Source organism: Panthera uncia, chromosome B1 (genome assembly GCF_023721935.1).
Source record: "Panthera uncia isolate 11264 chromosome B1, Puncia_PCG_1.0, whole genome shotgun sequence".
Taxonomy (NCBI): Eukaryota; Metazoa; Chordata; class Mammalia; order Carnivora; family Felidae; genus Panthera; species Panthera uncia.
Genome location: NC_064811.1, coordinates 1,094,948 through 1,113,357, shown reverse-complemented (window position 1 = coordinate 1,113,357; position 18,410 = coordinate 1,094,948). Strand labels below are relative to the sequence as shown.

At 48.7% G+C, this 18,410-nt stretch overlaps 1 protein-coding gene and 1 long non-coding RNA gene across 3 annotated transcripts in view; one reads left to right on the top strand and one right to left on the bottom strand.

Annotated features, from left to right (window-relative positions):
• The window catches only part of LOC125922558 (uncharacterized), a 92,470-nt gene that overhangs the window by 34,692 nt on the left and 39,368 nt on the right, over positions 1-18,410 (top strand). The window lies entirely within an intron of this gene.
• Positions 1-18,410, bottom strand: part of NSD2 (nuclear receptor binding SET domain protein 2) — a 77,433-nt gene that overhangs the window by 38,275 nt on the left and 20,748 nt on the right. For both annotated transcript variants that reach the window (XM_049630159.1, XM_049630160.1), the window contains 3 exons: positions 18,101-18,263; positions 7,445-7,611; positions 6,458-6,946 (listed from right to left, as the gene is read on the bottom strand). In XM_049630159.1, coding sequence (XP_049486116.1) covers positions 6,458-6,946; positions 7,445-7,611; positions 18,101-18,263 — 819 coding nt within the window. The remainder of the gene's footprint in view (positions 1-6,457; positions 6,947-7,444; positions 7,612-18,100; positions 18,264-18,410) is intronic.

Below are 18,410 nucleotides of genomic sequence, written 5' to 3'. Positions count from 1 at the left end.
CACCCCCCCCGCCCCCCGTCAAACAAGATTCCCCACTCCTCCTTGAGGCCCCCTTCCCCCCTGCACCCACATCCCTGCCAGGCCGGCCAGCCCCTCTCCCAGATGCCTCTGCACCCACCCCACCTGGATGGCTATGGTTTCAGCAACCGGTTTTCTGGCTCTTGGTCCTATCCATCGACCTGCTGACATTCCCACCCTAAGAGGTCTCCCTCTTGCACCGAGAGGGACCATGGCCTGGCCCACACGTAGGGTAGAGTCCCTGCCAACGGACAATGTCTTTCATGGCCCCTCAGAACCCGGAGCCCATCCTCACCCCCCTCTCATCCCTCCCCGGACAACTCTGCACTCGGGGACATGATGGCTCTGTCTCTCCACAGGCCCTTCCCTCCCAGAAACATTATCTTCCATCAGGCTGACTTTGGAGCGTCCTTCAGCTACAACGCTGCCTGCCTGCCTGCCTTCTGGCAGCATCCGGAGCTAGGGGACAGGAAATAGTGTCGTGGCAGCCACCACCCCACCTACAGCACTCACCTCACTTTTTCACCCTAGTCGCCCACCCAGACTCTGGCCGGGGCCTCAGGGTCTCCCTCCCGCATCTCAGGTTCAGGAAGCAGCGGCTGCCCAGGAAGGTCTGCGGGGTCTCATCAACGCAGTTGTGCGGCACAACAGCTGCACGTTCAGCGTGCACACACGTTCGTGTGCACAGGCAGGCACACACGCACACGCTTAGGGCCAAGTCCCACTCCTCCTTCCTGCCTGCGTCCCCCCACTGGCAGAGGACGGTCACTTTACATGTCTGGGTTCAGCGTAGCCAGCCCTGAGACAGGGATAACTTGTGCCAGCCTCAAAAGGCCTTCGTGACAACCGAATGTGATTTTTTCCAGGAGAGCCTGGGTGGCTCAGTTCAGGTCAGGATCTCACGGTTCGTGAGTTGGAGCCCCACCTCGGGATCCCCGCTTGGGATCCTCTTTCTCCCTGTCTGCCCCTCCCCCGCTCGTGCGCACCATGTCTCTCTCAAAAGAAACAAACTTAAAAACAATAAATAAGATGGTCGTCACAGTGGCAGACCAGCCACATTCCTCACAGATGGCAAGCACTCAGCGGTGGCCACTGCCATACTTTTAATAAACTACTTCGGACACACAAAAAGGCACAGCAGGCTGGATACCCCCAAGCTCACACACTGCGCTGCCTCAACGACACCGGAACAAAGATTCCGCGCACCCCTCAGGGCTCACACTCCCTGCCCCCGGCCCACCTGTCTCCCACGCACTCGTTCAGACCTTTGTGCCGCCTTCTAGACTTCTGGGATGGTCACGGCGCCACCCTCCGAGGGGCCCCGGGAGGCGCTGCCAGGACTCCCGCCTCCCTGCTGAGTGGCACTGCCAGCGTAGCCAACGCACAGTGTAGACAGGCAGCCCACCGGCTTTCAAGTCTGAACTTCCAGAAGACGTCGCCCTGCCCTCCGGGATCACCCGTTCCACCAGAAGCCTGCCTCGGTGCCACCCCACGGACAGGACCACGCGCTGAGGCCTCCCGCAGGCGCCATCAGTGCAGCACCTCGGAAGACCATCCCCCAGCCCAGCCCCCCTCTTAACTGTGACCTCACGGGACACCCTGAGCCGGAACCACTGAGCTGCTCCCAAACCCCCGACCTGCAGACACTGTGGGCGGATCCACGTGTGGTGGTGGCGGTGGTGGTGGTGGTGGCGGCGGCGGCGGTTTTCAGGCCGGCTTCACACCCAGTGCGGAGCCCGACGTGGGGCCTGAACTCACCATCCTGAGACCACGACCTGAGCCAAGATCAAAGTCGGACGTTCAACCGACTGAGCCACCCAGACATCCCTATGCGTGCTCTTGTTTTAAGCCATTAGGTTCTGAGGCAATGTGTTATGCAATACTACATAACTACCACGAACGTTCGTACAAAGAAAGACATGAAGCACGGTTCGCTTCTATGGCATTGATAAAAAATTGGGATCAGGGAAGGTGAAACAGATTCTTTAAAACTTGGAAACTGAGACCACACACATCAGTAACCAATGACATTGCTACTGATGCCGGAGCCTCTGGGAGATCCTTCCTGGGATTTTCGTCACAGTGGGGCTCCCCCAGCTGCTCTCCCTTCCTTGCCTGCAAAGTCCCCCCACACCCCCACCCCCGCCCAGGTCCTCATCAGCAGGACTCCATCCCACTGCGGGCTTTGTCTCCCAGCAAACTATTCACCACCCCCACTGCAGCCCCATCACTGTGCTCCAGGGACGCCACAACAGACACTTGTGAGCTGAGCCTGCTGGACAGAGAGAACCAAGCAAAGCACGTTAATGAAGAACTCAACCCACTTCACAAGGCAGAATATTCTCCTTCGTTTGCAAGAAGGAACTTGAACTTCAAAACAAAAGCCCGCGGGTAGCAGCCAAAGATCCCTGAGAGTCACAGTCTTCTATCTAGTGACCCTGGAAAAGGGGGCAGGAAGCAGAGGGAAGGCTTCATCCAACTCTGTTCCTCAAGGGTTGGCCATGATTCATCAACTAACTACCAAACAAAAGCCATCCTTGGACTCACCGTCACCCCTCAAAAAGAAAAAACCACCTAGAGAGACCCAGATCATTTTCCAGGGTGAATCAGAGAGCAGCCTCCCCAGTTCAAGCCTAGAATTACTTATCACAGAACCAGCACAAACACGCTTGTATTAACAACAAAGTCGCTGAAACAGTTAAAGACCATCCAGGCGTCATCACTCTTCTGACGACGATAATCACCCCAAACCAAGCAACACCTGCACCCAGCTGGGAGGGAAGGGGCCCATGGGCCTCATACCCCATCCCCAACAGAGACCAGGTACGGGCAGGGCAGGGCAGGGCGCCTGTCTTGAGTGTGAACTGAAGCTTCATCGGGCACCCTTCAGTTTTGGCTTCTGCATTTAGCAGGACGCCACGGCAAACCTGTGCGTCACGTGCTCTGGAGAGGCGCTCGGAGCTGAGGGACTCCGCGGGTGCCCGGCACCTCACACGCACAGTGTCTGGGGTGAGAGGCTTCCGTTTGCTTTTGCCACTTTCCTTGGTACTAGAAAGGCCATCCTGAGAGCAGGATGGGTCCCCAAAGGCGGAAAGGGTGGTCTCGGGAAAGCGGTTTGAATCCTCAGGCACCCGCTTTTCTCTCGTAATTTCAGATGCGCGGAGAGGCCAGGGACAAACAGACGGGAGTGTGGCTGGCTGGCTGGCTGGCTGGCTCGGGTCGAGAGCCCTGCCCTGCTTCCCAGAGCACGCAGCTGCGCGGCAGCCACAACGGGGGCCCGGCGGGGACCGTCCGCGCCGCTCCGCGCCCCGTACCGCTTCCAGTCCGACAGAGGCCGCGGCTCCTCCCTGGGCAGACTTCTCCGCTCCGGGACGCTGCTCTTCGGGGACAGATGAGGCAGATGGGGGGGGGGGGTAAAACGGGGGGTGCGCTGCACTTTTCACACTTCCCACAAGTGACGGGATCTGCACATCCTTCGGCCGACGGCCTCCTGCTGGACTGGCGGCGGCCCCTTCGCCGCCGCCCCGAGTCGGCCACAGGAACACACGAGCCCTGCCCCTCCCTTAACCACCTTTCAGTTGCAAACACCATGCCACCTCCTTGGGCACGTGGGCCACCTTCTGCAGGGTCAGTACCCGGGAGTGACCTTACAAGACAGAAAAAACATGCATCTTCGGGGCACCAGGCTGGCTCAGTTGGAGAAGCATGTGATTCTTGATCTCAGGATTGTGAGTTCAAGCCCCACGTTGGGTGTAGAATTACTCAAATGAATGAAAAAGTAAATTTTTAAGATAAAAACTTTAAAAAAACACAAAAACAAAAAAACACGCATCTTCAATTCCGCGATACGTCACCAAATTTCTCTGGAAACCAAGTGTGAAGAACGATGGGGCTCTCTCTGCCCGTCCTTCCCGAGGCGCGGGGCTGGGGCGCTCACCCGGCAGCCGCGGACAGTCCTCTGTGGTTCCCTGGCTGCCAGCGAGGCAGAGTGACCTCTCTCTGTGGATGCACTGGCTGCCCAGGCTCTTCTAGAAATTGCCATTTTCGCAGCCTTCAGAATGGTCTGAGCTCCGTACCCAGTTTGTCCTTTCGTTTTGTTCCCGGTGTCCCTGTCACATAAACTTTCATTTTAACGTAGCTCCTCAGGGGCCTGTGATCGGTTTGGCTTAAGAAATCCTCCCCTCTCCCCAAGGACAAAGTTGTCGCGCAGTGGCTGAGTTCTGAAAGCCCTGGGCGGTCCTGGCGCCCGTCCAGACTGTCCAGCTGCCCGCGCCCCTTCCCCATCTGCTTCCAGGTTCTTCTCTGGGTGCGGCCGCTGCCCTGAACATCCCCGGCCGACGCCACTGCCCCCAGCAACAGAACCTCCTGTGTGGTGGGCAAGTCCTCAGGCCGGGCTTCTCCTCAACGTGGCTACTCATCACCCACTTACAAAGTGCCAACAAATTCCTACTGGGAGTTGTATCGGGATTATATGGAATTTATAGTTTAACATAAGGTAAATTGACAACCTCAACTTCAGAATACGGAACCTTCCTATATATTAATGTGTGTATTTATTCAGGTCTGCTAAAATACCAAGAGTTATTTTTCCCAAAGTCATACATATTTTGTTATATTTTCTTTTTTTCCTTCAAATTTTTATTTATGATTCTTAGTTAACATATGTAGTGTGACGTCGGTTCCAGGAGAATCCAGTGTCTCGTCACCTCCGCACAACGCCCAGTGCTCATCCCAGCAGGCGCCCTCCGTGGTACCCATCCCCCATCGAGCCCACCCCCCACCCACTTCCCTCTGTCACCCTCCGTGTGCTTCCTGTCCTTACAGTCTCCTGTGGTTTGTTTCCCTCTCTCCCCTCCCTTCCCACGTGTCCATCTGTTTTGCTTCTTAAATTCCACATAGGAGTGAAATCACGTGGTATCTGTCTTTCCCAGACCGACTGATTTTGCTTAGCATAATGCCCTCTAGCTCCATCCACATCATCGCATTTGGCAAGATTTCCTTCTTTTTGATGGCTGAGTGGCATTCCATTGTATACATACATCACATCTCCTTTACCTGTTCATCATTTGGGCTCTCTCTGCACTTTGGCTGTTGTTAATGCTGCTATAATGCTGCTATAAACAAAGGGGTGTGTTGTATTTATTTCTTGATACCTTATATTTTTGTTGCTGTCATAAGTGGTATCTTTTTTTTTGGTAAGATTTTATTTTTAAGTAATCTCTACAACCAACGTGGGGCTCAAACTCACAGCCCAAGATCAAGGGTCGCACGCCCCACCAACTGAGCCAGCCAGGTGCCTCAAATGGTATGTGTCTTATGTTGATTTCCTCTTTGTTACTGTTCTTGTATACCGGTCCTAGTGAACTTTTATCAATTCTGAAGATTTTCTTTTTTAAATATTTTTTTAGATTTTTGAGAGAGAGAGCACGCACATGTGCGTGCTACTCCACCTCGGTGGCACCCGGGGCGGGGAGAGGGGCATCTGAAGTGGGCTCTGAGCTGACAGCACAGAGCCCAACGTGGGGCTCAAACTCACAAGCTGTGAGATCATGACCTGAGCCAAAGTCGGATGCTTAACCGACAACCTCTCAGGCGCCCCTGTAGATTCTCTGAAGTTTTCTACACAGACCTCTACAAACAATGACAGCTTTATTTCTTCCTTTACAACTATGCCTTTTTTATTCGTTATCCTTATCTTACTATACTGGCTAGTATTTTCACTACAACACTTAATGTAAGTGGTAAAGAAAGGCATTTTTGTCTTATTCACAGTTTTAAAGAGAATGTTTCTAATGTTTCATTAGTAAGTGTGATGCTTGCCGAAAGCTTCTGATTGATACCCTTCCACAGATTAAGGAAGTCACCTTCTAATCCCGGCTTGCTAACTTCGTATCAAAGAGCAATGAATTCTATCAAATGCCTTTTCTCCGTCTACCGAGTGGATCATTGATTCTGCAACACAGTGAGTCACACACTCGATTTTCTCCCATTACGCCTTTCTGTTCCTAAGGAAAGCCCCTCCCAACCCGTGTATCACTACACGTAATATCGAACATAACCAAGGCCGGGGGCCTAATCCCTTCAGCTCTTTACAACCAAGCCTTATCACCATGTACTAACCGATGCCGCATTCTAGGAAGGTGATCAAGAAAAGTGTTCCAACGCTTGCCCTATCGATATATTTCTGTCCCTGCTGTCTCCTCATCCGCAACGGGAGGGACGTTCTAGTAGCCCAGAGCACACAGGCAAGCATCTCCACCCTCCAGGACGAAAGTGGCGGTTCCCTAACGCTCACGTATTACAGCTCAAACCTCTGCAAAGCTCACTACAGACCGTGCTGAGAGCACCGCGGAACGGAAGGACTGCGCTGAAAGGATGTTCCCCAAACTCAGGAACCCCCAGAATAAACGCCCAACTGAGAACCCGGCACAGTACCGACCTCATCCCTGTGCTTCTGACAGAAGACCAGAAACTGGGATGCCGCATCTCCCTTCCTGCTTCGTGGAGCGGAGGCCGTGGCCTTCTTCCTCCCAGGAGGAGACCCGACTCCTCTCTTGGGGTCGGCCTCTGCCATCTTTTGAGGAGTACTCTGTACTGTCCCAGGGTCACCCGCTCGGTTTTCGGCAGAGCTAGACAGCTTCACTCTCCGCCTTCTCTTGACGGGAACGCCCTCTTCTCGCATGGACTCGGGGTCAGCAGCAGCTTCCTCGGGGACTCCTGAGGGCTCTACCATGGGTCCCAGAGGCGGAGCCTCCACAGAAATGCCTGCCTCCTTAGCTACGTGAGGGTTGAGGTGAAGCCGCTCCCCCACGTAGAGGAAAGTGAACTTGGCCTTCCGCTCCTCCACCGACATGCTTGCAGCTTCTTCTGCTTGAACGATGCCCGTTTCCCACTGGGCCCTCAATTTCCCTGAAATAGGTTTCAACAGCTGAAAAGAGAAACATAAGACACTGTAAATTTCATTATACAAACAAAAAAGTTAACCCACTTTAAAGAAGAATATTTTTAGAATTCCAGACAAATTTAGAAATCAAAAGCTATAAAAACCAATTTACTTGAAGGTTTAGACAGAATTCAGCCCAATGTAATAACTGTTTCTTTAAACCAATTCCAATCCCATTTAACTAATGTAACATATGCACTACATAGTATATATTATAGATAACATTTCATGTATTTTTATGTATACAAAGAAAAATAAAAATTATAAAAGAAATTATCTGATTATCATCCAATGAGTAAAACGAATAAACTAGGTCTCTAAGGACACTTGTCGTATTCTGTAACACAGCATACTTGGGCAAAATCAAACAATGATAGACAGAAATCATTATAATATATCAAGCAACCATAGTTTCAAAATAAGGTAAAAATTAAGAGTAAAAATTATTTTGGTCTAAAATTATACTTAAGGAACATCTATCACCTTAATTTTCTCAGCTTTCGTGGGTGCCTGCTTGGCACTTTCCTGGCATAATTTTTCAAACTGTCCTTCTCCTTCAAAAGCTACAAGGCTCTTCTCAAATATCCAAGCTCTTTCTGGGGCATCACCAAAGAATTGTACGTGATACTGGCGTGCACTCTTTTTCTGACCTAGTTTTTAAAATAAAATGTTAGAACTTGAAAGTTAGAATTTGGGATCAAATTAGGCAAGTCTATTAATAATTAGTGATATGAAGTTGGAAGCTGCTTTGAAGTTGTTTTATTTGGTTCTGTTTCAGTCTGTTAACCTCAAAAAAAGTCCTACTCTTTTTACCCCACCAAGCTCCATGTCAAAGAGAAAGGAAACACATTTATGAGGGACTCAGGTAAGATTCAAATTTGACTAGGAAAGAAAGTAAATAAATGCTCTCCTTTATCTCCTCCGTCAAGATCCACTTAAAAAGATTACCAAATAAAGAAAGTAAGAGAGGACATCAGCAAAAGGGCCATTCAACAGAGAGGGTACTAGGCAGCAATGAATGGGATACAGACTGGTGTCAGATGGCCCGGGTTCAAATCCCAACCCCATCACCTACCAGCTGGGCAACCTTGGGCCGGCTACTCACTCACAATGCTCAGAGGGGGAATCAGGGTACCAATGACCTCTGAGGGCAGCCATGAGGCCACAGGGTAACCCCTCAGATGTCCACTGCTGTTCCTCTTAGCAGAAAGGAAAAAGCCACATCCTACAGTGCAGCCAGAAGGGAGATGGGTAAGGAAAGAGACACTTGAGCCCAAAATCCAAGAGAGGATCCCAAAATGCCATATTTGGCTGAACAAGAGTGAGGCTGAAAACAAGCAAGCTGGTTAAAAGGTCAGACCTCTGTGCCAAGTGGAGGGAGAAAGGGGGATCTCCGTGGGAGGACCGCCAGGCCCTGTTCCTTCACAGAGAACGTTGGCCAAAAGAAATCCAAGAACACTTTCTACAGAACCAACACATCCAGAGGAAAAATGTCTCCATTGAGTCTTTTGGAGATCCCCCCAACTGAGTGGCCGATGGCCAGCTGGACCCTCTAAGATAAGCTGTCCGTCTCCCCACACACGGGCTGCAGCAGCTCTAAGTGGCGCTCTCTCAAACGCAAACACAGCATCCAGGACGCCCGGGACCCAGGGAAGCCTCTAGCATAAACAAGCCCAAGATACACAAAAATAAGCAATCTCTGCAGGGCCACACACACACACACACACACACACACACCATGCCAGGAAGAGAGGACACCTGACAAAGAAAATCTCTAGTTTGCTATGTAAAGAAAACAAAAAGAGCTATCAGAAACTTTAAAATACAATTATGAAAAAATAAAATCATTAAGAAAGCTTGGAAGGTATGTTAAGAAATCTCCCAGAAAGAAGAAGATTAAGATGAAAAATATCTACTCCTGTAAGAAACCTATAGGATCAATCCAGGAAGGACCATACTCAAGTAACTGTCCTTCTAGAGAGAGAAACAGAGAAAGTTGTCAAAGAATTAACAACACAAGACCACGTCTCAGAACTAAAACAATTCTAAGTGTCTCATCCAATACCCACACCAAGGTACATCTTTGTGACATTTAAGCCGTTGAAGGAAGACAGCTTCCATGTTAATGGAAAAGTGTAATAGTACTTCAAGAACAATTCTGGATGCTAGAAGGAAATCATGTAATACCTTCAAAATTCTGAAAAGAATTATTTTCAACATAAAATTCTACGTTGAGCCAAACCATCAATCAAATGTGAAGATAGAGAAATAGCATCCTATGAACCACAAATTTACAACCCATACACACTTTCTTACAATACCAAAAATATATTCCAGCAAAAAAGGAAAACTGACCAAAAGCACAGTGTGGAACCACACAGAACAATGCACGTAACTCAGGAAAGCATCTTTAAGAAGTCTAAGATTACTATAACGCAAAAGGTTAAAAGAGTGCTGGCAGTCCAGACTGAAGCAGGAAAATGGAAAATTCTAGCACAGAGCTCCAGGGGAAGAAAAGATGAGAAAAAAGAACACTTCCATAGCAAAAGAAAATCTGAGCAGCAAGGAAGGACGGTTAAAAAATGAGATCCAGGGAGCAGAAAAGGAAAATGGCAAACACAGGTTTTCACATTTTCCCCCCAACAGAAAAATCTATATAAAAGGAGGAGTTTCAGGGACAGAAAAATAAATAAGGCTGTATAGACAGCAAAGCACAGGATTTAAAAGTAAAAGCAGCAGTGCCTGGCTGGCTCAGTCAGTGGAGTATGTGACTCTTGATCTCGGAGTATAGGTTCAAGCTCCATATTGGGCATAAGAGCCTACTTTTTCAAACAAAACAAAACAAAACAAAACAAAACAAAACAAAACAAAGGCAATAATTAACTCCAGGGGAAAAAAAGGTTGTATAAGAAAGAAAATGCAATTATAGAACACACTTCTCTTTTCACTCAATGATATTTACACAGTCAAAATTATGTGAACATTTATGTTTGATGTAATAAAAACAGCAAGTTAATTATATGCAGAGGATGAAAAGAAATAAGAAATAATGGAAGGGATCACTTTCCATAATAGAAAATCAACAGAAAATATCTAAATGATAAATCAAAAATGGTAGTTAATCGGGAGTCTGGGTGGCTCAGTCAGTTAAGCATGTGACTTCAGCTCAGGTCATGATCTGATGGTTAGCGGGTTCAAGCCCCGCATCGGGCTCTGTGCTGACAGCTCACAGCCTGGAGCCTGTTTCAGATTCTGTGCCTCCCCCTCTCTCCCTACCCCTCCACCACTCACATTCTGTTTCTGTTTCAAAAATGAATAAATGTTTAAAAAAAATTTTTTGAATAGTAGTTAATCCAACTATACAACATTCTGAAAACAGCAAAACTATGGAGACAGTAAAAAGATCAGTGTTTGCTGGAGGTTCAGAGGGAAGGAGAGATGAATAGGCAGAGCACAGAGGTTCTTCAGGGCAGTGTAACTATTCTGAATGATACTATAATGATGGATATAGGTCGTTACACATTTGTCCAAACCCATAGAATACACAACACCAAGTAGGAACCTAATTTAATCTACAGACTTAGGGTGATTGATGTATCACTGTAGGTTCATTGATTATAACAAATGTACCACTCTGGTGGAAGATGTTGATGGGAAGGGAGGCTGTGCATGTATGTGGGTGTACTATCTGTACCTTAATTCTTCTGTGAACCTAAAACTGCTCTGAAAAAAATAATAAAGTCTTTAAAAAAAAATAAAAGTAGTTAAAACTAGAAGAAAATGTTGGAAGTGTTAAAAATACATTAGCCCTAAGGAGGAGACTGGACTATTTTTCACTATTAAACTCTCAATAGAATTTGATTTGTTTGTTAAATGTGCACACTTCTTTGGGGTATGTGGATGGCTCAGTTGGTTAAGTGTCTGACTTTGGCTCAGGTCATGGTCTCCCAGTTTGTGGGTTCAACCCCTGTGTCAGGCTCTGTGCTGGTAGCTCAGAGCTTGGGGCCTGCTTCAGATTCTGTGTGTGTGTGTGTGTGTGTGTGTGTGTGTGTGTGTGTGTGTGCGCGCGCCTCTCCCCCACCATGCTCTGTCTCTCTCAAAAAAATGAACATTAAAAAAAATTTTTTTTAAGTATGTACACTTTGATTTTACAATAGGTGAGATTAAAAGCTATGTTAAGAGATTTGTGATTTCTTCCATTACTTTAATACTTTGAAAGAACTTTCCTTGGTCACGAAAATGACTATAGGCATATGTCACACCATTCGCATGACAAAGAAGGTCTGTTACAGTGCATATAATGAAACAATATGAACTTACATTATTTTCTATCAATAGTTAATTACACAAAAAAATACTCCTTACAGATAAAGTGAAAAAAAAAAAAAAGCAGAGAAAAATACTATAGTCTGATCCCAGGTTTGTAAAATAAATATAATTAGTTTTGAAGTTCTTTCCTGTCTAGAAATTTGGTAGCAATATAACCCAGTTGTTTTCCTAGTTTTGTGGGTTTCTTTAATCCATATGAATTTCACTGCTTCAAGAGGTGAATATCTCAGTGTTTTATTTTACCACATAATTAACCAGTTGTCCCACCATTTATTAGTAATTATTTCTTCCTGTGATTTCTGATGTTCATCAGTCATGTTCAGTATGAAAACACTTGTCATTGACTCCCCCTACCCACACAACCTTCTAAAAGAACCTATCCTCCACCAATAACCCAGGTACCTAATTTTGCACTACAATCCTTTTGTCCCCATCATGGCCCATTGGACTCAAGGTGACCCTCTGGCTAGACCCTCTGGGCTAGGTGACCCTCTGGGCTAGGTGACCCTCTGGGCTAGAATGAGCTAGAATGAGCCAAGAATCTCTCCAGATTCTGTGAATCCTTTGAGTTGACAGCAGTCACCCATGCATGCAGAATGGACCCCACAAAGAAACAAGGCTGCTTTGCAGCTGAAGCTCCAGGCAGGAAGAGCAGCAATTAAAAAAAAAAAAAATGCAGACAAGTGTCTACAGAAGCAAGAATAGAGAACAGGGACAAAATCACAAGGACATGACACCACAGAGTTCCACAGAAAATAAAGGACAAGCATCACCATGCCTGAATTTCCTAGTTTAGTCCCTGGAGGGCACTAGAGCACCAAAACAGGGAAAGCAGACACTGACAAAAAACTGCCACCAGAAGAAGGCAGGTTGGCTATCAGTCGATTATTTTAACACACCTCTCTTGGTAACTGAAAGAATAAGCCAAGAAGAAAAAATCAGTAAGGAGATCATACTATGAAGCGATATGATAACCCAAGATATGAGAAGGCCAGATTACCTATCATATTTTTTGAAAATGCTGGAATTTAGAAATAAAGCAATGAGGGTGACCTTCCGTAACAGAAAATGTGACAAAAATTTTTTCCACAACAGAAAATGACTGGACTCCAGACGGCAGTTATCTGATGAGGAGACTAGTGCCATACGGGCGTACCCTGGACACGGTGAAGCTCTCAGGTGCAAGAGAATCGTTCTCTTCATAGTGTAGCATCTAAAAACCTACATTTATCTTCTGTTTCCAACTTGAGTCAGGCCTCAAAGCTGCTCATCCATCTAAGATACCCTGGTAAATAACAGGCCAGACAAGTCCTGCTACTGCGTATCACAAAAATGCTGTCTTAACGTTTGTTTATTTATTTATTTCGAGACAGAGTGTGAGCAGGGGAGGGGCAGAGACAGAGGGAGAGAGAGAATCCCATGAAGGCTCCACACTGTCAGCAGAGAGCCCGAATCGGGGCTCGATCCCAGGAACCGTGAGATCATGACCTGAGCCGAAATCAAGAATGGCGACACTCAACCGGCTGAGCCCCCCAGGCGCCCCTGTTACAAACATGCTATTAAGACTTTCATTAACTTAGCTTCTCAAAGGGAATGTACACTTTCAAAGGAGCCTGGATTGAGCTGTGGTCTAGGAGTTGTATTCTCGTCCGCATGAATGTTGAACATCAGGTTTTTAAATCTGAGTATATTACTAAGATCCAGATTCAACCACAACTATAAATCCAAGTGTGATAAGTAGAAAAAAAAAAAAAAAAAGTACGCCTACGCAAAAAAAAGAGAAAACTTGGGGTGGGGTAGGGGTAGGGTGAGGGAGTTGCGCCTCACAGGGAAAAGATCCCCATGCTCAGCCAGCGCCATGCCAGAAGCCATCCTTCCTTCGGGTCCCTGTCCTGCCCCAGTGAGGATGCCTGAGCCCCCAAAGCTTGCCCATCACTCACCATGTCACCCCACCAGGGGCTGCTGCATGCCAAGTGTTCAGAAACCATAAACGGACCCCAAAGTTCCACCTGCAGCCAGGTCTCCGTGTCCTGCCTGGAGACCTACCTCACACATCCCTGGTGAATTCTCGGTCTCCCACAGCCATGAACACAAGCAGTGCCCACACGTGGGCTTCCACACACCGCCGTCTTCTAAAGGACCCAGCTTCCCTCCCAGGAAATGGCGGACACGGCAGAGTGTAAGTGTGCATGCAGCGTCTTGGGGGTCTCCGCAAGGAAGCCCTCACGGGCTCACTGAGACACATCAAAAGGACACAGCTGAAAGGGACTTAATGGGACTTCTGCTGGTTAAATCTGGGACAACGAGGGCATTAAAGAGTGAGGACTGTAATACATAACTAAGTGTTTACGAAGAAGCTCATCTTCACAGAAAAATGCCACTTAATTAAACACAGGAGGAAGCAGGATAAAAACAGGCAGGTACATTTGCTCAGCCGGTGGGTCATAAAGGAGTGGGGAGGGCGTGGGGAAGGGCTGGCGGGGGGACGTGGTGCCCACGCATGGCCACGGGGCACTCACTAGTGACAAAAAAGGACTGCACCTTTCCACTGGAGAGCTCTGTCGGCCACCAGCGACCGAGAAGTGGGACAGCAGACACCAAGAGCTCCCGAAGCAATTCCACCAGGACACGTGTCCTCATGGTTTCCTCTGACCCCTTTTCCTTTCAGAGGTCATGTGAGCCTCCTATCAGCTGGCAGGAGGGCAGGGCGTTCACCTGGGCCCTCCTCCTTCTGAACTACTTTTCAAAAGCACAGTACCGCTCTTCCCAAGGTGATCTGCTTGTAATCGTGAGCGCCCCCTCCCCTGTGTCCCCAAACAACTCCTGGAGGAACGCGCTGCGAGGAGCAGGTACTTGGTGACGGGCCCCACATAAGCCCCCTCCCTCAACACCTACACGGGACTCCTGAGTCTGATCACGACACGGCAGCAGAGTTAAGAACGGGGCTGGGGGCACAGAGCGCTGTGCTGGACCGCGGGGGCCTGAGGAGCCGGGCCAGCTGGTGCAACGCAGGCACCCTATCCAATCCCGAGGGAAGGAAAAACACAGGCACAGGGAAAATCCTGGGGAAGTCCACCCAAGGGCCGTCGTGTCACTGCTGGAGGGCTCCCCTGCATGTAGCTGGTGCTGAGCTGGGCGGGAAGCGGTCCCTGTCCTCAGAAGACCCCGCTGACGTGTACAGGTGAGGCACCAGGAGGCCTGCGCCTACGTTCCCGCGGGCTGGCAGAGAGAGAGTGTTCACAGACAGAGAGAGATGGAACAGGTCAAAAGAAACATCTAAAGTTCACAAACACAGGTGAGGGTGCACGGGTGGCCAGCATACCGTCCCACTTTGAACTATATGCTCGGAACGTTTTTAAATAGAAGACGAGCAAGCAGGGACGCCTGGGGGGCTCAGTCAGTTAAGCGTCCAACTTCAGCTCAGGTCACAATCTCACAGTTTGTGGGTTCAAGCCCCGCGTCAGGCTCTGGGCTGACAGCTTGGAGCCTGGAGCCTGCTTTGGACTCTGTGTCTTCCTCTCTCTCTGCCCTTCCCCCACTCATGCTTGCTTTCTCTCTCTCTCAAAATAAATAAACGTTAAAAAAAAATTTTTAATTCTTTTAATAAAAAAAAAAGCAAGCAAACAATAAATAAAACATTCCACAAAACAAACAAAGACAAGATGGAACTCAAGTGTGACTCTTCAGCACTGCTGTAAAAGCCAGGCCACGTCTGGGGACGTCAAGGGACTAAGAATGGCACAAAATTCCTTAAATTAAATGACCCAAAAGTAGGGCCGCGCAGGGGAGAACAACTGGCCAAACAGGAACGTTGTCAAGAAAGAGCCCTGATTCTGAAGGCCCACTACTCACCACGCTAAGACTTTCCCGAACAAGGGCTGGTATCATTACCCTCCGTTTTCATACAGAGGGAAACGGGGGCTTAAATTAAGTGGTTCATTACCAGACCATATTGCTGAGCGGGGCCCCGGCAGGCTAACTCCAGACCCATGCCTCAGCTGGAAGAAGAATGCTCCAATGTTGTAGGCAAAAGAGTAAAAATCCTGGGCCGGAGTGAAGGCTCTAAGAGTAAAGAAAGAGGAAGTGAGAGATGAATTAAAACGTGCTGTGTCTGCACGTCATTTGGACAGGCTGCTGGAGACTGCGGGAATTCTTTTGCTCTACATCGGGGAAGATGTAATGAAATTAAAGTTAATTCATCCCAGTAGCTGGAACAAAGAGACATTCAAAAGCCTCCTTCAGTTACAAGGGTCGGACAAGCTAGGAGCTTCACATAAACAGAGCAGAAATCCCCAGACACTAAAAAGAAATTGCTTGTGATGTGCTAGGCAGACTAGAGACGTGGAAGCCATGAAGGCCCCACTGACTTTTACTTCAGTTTGCTGTGTGGCCGGCTTGTTTCTTTATTTTGAGAGAGAGAGAGAGAGAGAGAGAGAGAGAGAGAAGAAGAAGAAGAAGGAGGAGGAGGAGGAGGAGGAGGAGGAGGAGGAGGGAGAGAGAGAATATGCACGTGTGCACTCAAGCCGGGGCAGGGGGTGGGGAGGGAGAGGACGAGAACGCACATATCCAGTGGAAGCGGGGAGGGGCGGGGGGGAGACAGAGAGAGAACCTCAAGCAGGCCCCACACCCAGCGCAGAGCCGGACTGACGTGGGGGCTCACGACAGTGAGAGGACGACCCGAGGACAAATCAAGCTGGACACCTAGCCGGCTGAGCCCCGTGCCGGCGGCTGAGCCCTGAGAAGGGTCCAGCAACGCCACACGTCTGCACCTGTGTGGCCACCCAGCTTCCGTCTCAACTACTTCTTTCCACACTCCAGGTCTAGATGCCTCCGGGGTGCATCCTGGGGCCCCCGAAGGCTTGTGGAAGAGACCCCCCCACACACACACCAATTCTGGCAAGCTGAGGATGCCGACAGTCCTCCACGGGGCGGGAACCGCAGCCGGCCCGCCACAGCACGTGCTGAGCAGGTGCGCGTCCCCGAGCCTCAAGGCAGAGGCCAACCACCTCCAGGGACAGCAGGCCGGGCACAACTCAGACGGAGGCACTTGCCACCGCAGTGTGGACCTCTTCGTCCTGAGCCCATCCCCCCACTCCGGTCCGCTGGCCGGGCAGGCGCCCCCATGCCCCTTCCCCAGCGGCCAGCCGGCGTGAGCAGCAGCCCCACCCAGGGCTGCAGCCGGGCAACAGGGGGGCCGCGTCCCGAGTCCCGCCCAGAGGCCACACGAGGCTGACCGGACAACCGCACGAGGAAGCCCAGGAGCCCGCCCGGCCCAGCCCCCGGCTCTAGTCATCCACACTGCGGAAGGGTGCACAGCCCTGTGGGGTGCTACCTGGCTTAGCTCCAACCCTGTACTCACCACCTAGCGCCTTCTTCAAACTCAAGTCAAACCTTAAAAGAACTTTCCAGAAAAATCTCAAACCATCCAAACTCATTTTTCGCTCCAGAAACACAAGAGTCTTTATGTTTTGTGAGTTCTCCAATTACTGCTTATGTCAGGATCTGCTCTAATCTGTATCAACACGTTGTATTCTTACCCTGTTCTCCAACTGCTCCGTGCAATAATTTATATTCCCAAGTTTCATGATGCAAAGATCATTTCTGGTTTTTCCTTCTCCCCACAGGCCTAAAAAGTAAACTGGGACATCTTTATAACTCAAACTTAGCATAAAATACGATTTCTGGGGTGGCACCTGGTGGCTCAGTCAGTTGAGCATCTGACTTAGGCTCAGGTCATGGTCTCACGGTTTGTGGGTTCGAGCCCTGTCAATTGTGCTGAGAGCACAGAGCCCACTTTGGATCCTCTGTCCCCCTTTTTCTGTACCTCCCCCACTTGTATTCTTTCTCTCTTTCTCTCAAAAATAAACAAACAGTTTTAGGGGTGCCTGGGTGGCTCAGTCGGTTAAGCATCCAACTTTGGCGTAGGTCACGATCTCGCAGTCTGTGAGTTTGAGCCCCGCATCAGGCTCTGTGCTGACAGGGGCAGCCCGGAGCTTGCTTGGGATTCTGTGTCTCCCTCTCTCTGCCCCTCCCCAACTCACACTCTTTCACTCAAAAAATAAACATGAAAAAAAATAAAAAGTTTTAAAAATGCTATTTCTGAAAATCACGCTGAAACAAGCAATCATTATATATCTAAAACGATAATAAATTAACATGAAAAGCAACATAAAGCCACGACCACTCCTCAATTAATAATACTAATTCAATCAGGTAAGGTAAATGTCTGAGTTGGATATAAAAAGAAATGGCAATGTGTTACATCCCAATCAAGTATGAGCTTTAAAGTTGCAAAAACGAACCACAGTAAATTCAGCAACAAAAAAACCAAAATCGGATTCACATACGGGCAAAGGGCTAGTACAGACACTTCTGCAGGGACATACAAATGGCCAATAAGCATGTGAACAGATGCTCAGCACCACTAGTCCTGAGGGCGCTGCAAACCAAAACCACAAAAAGGAGACAGACAATGGAACGGTGGGCGCCAGGGGCCAGGAGGGGCAGGAATGGGGGTCAGAGTTTACTGGGCACAGAGGTCCAGACCCATAAGGTGAGTGGGCTCTGGCACGGACGCTGGAGATGGTCGTACAATGCTGTGAACGTGTTGAATACCACTCAGCTGCACACTTCAAAGTGGTTAAGACGGTCAGTTTTATGTTATGTGTACTTTAGCACAGTTTTTTAAAGTAGGAAGACAAAAAAAGAACCACCACAGTAGGGCTGTTGAAGGAAAGGTAAGAAAAAAGTTTGGAGATTAGAAAGATTAAGTGCAAAAGGAGAAAGAGAAACAGTCCATGAACACAATACCTTTAAGTTTGGTGTAGTTGTGAAGGAGTGGGTCAGCAGAGACCATGCACGGCCACCAAGGGTAACCGGACACTTTGGACCACACCAAGTCGCCAACACTGTATTTCAACAGGTGGTCTTTGTCTCTGCCAGTATTTGGACAGGACTCTTTCTTAGCCGCAACCTGAAAATGAACAACAAAATACATACTAACAATCTAAGTACCCCTAAATCCAATCTTCTATCCAAAGATTATGCAGGCTAGAGGTTCCACACACACACACACACACACACACACACACACACACACACACACACACACACACACACA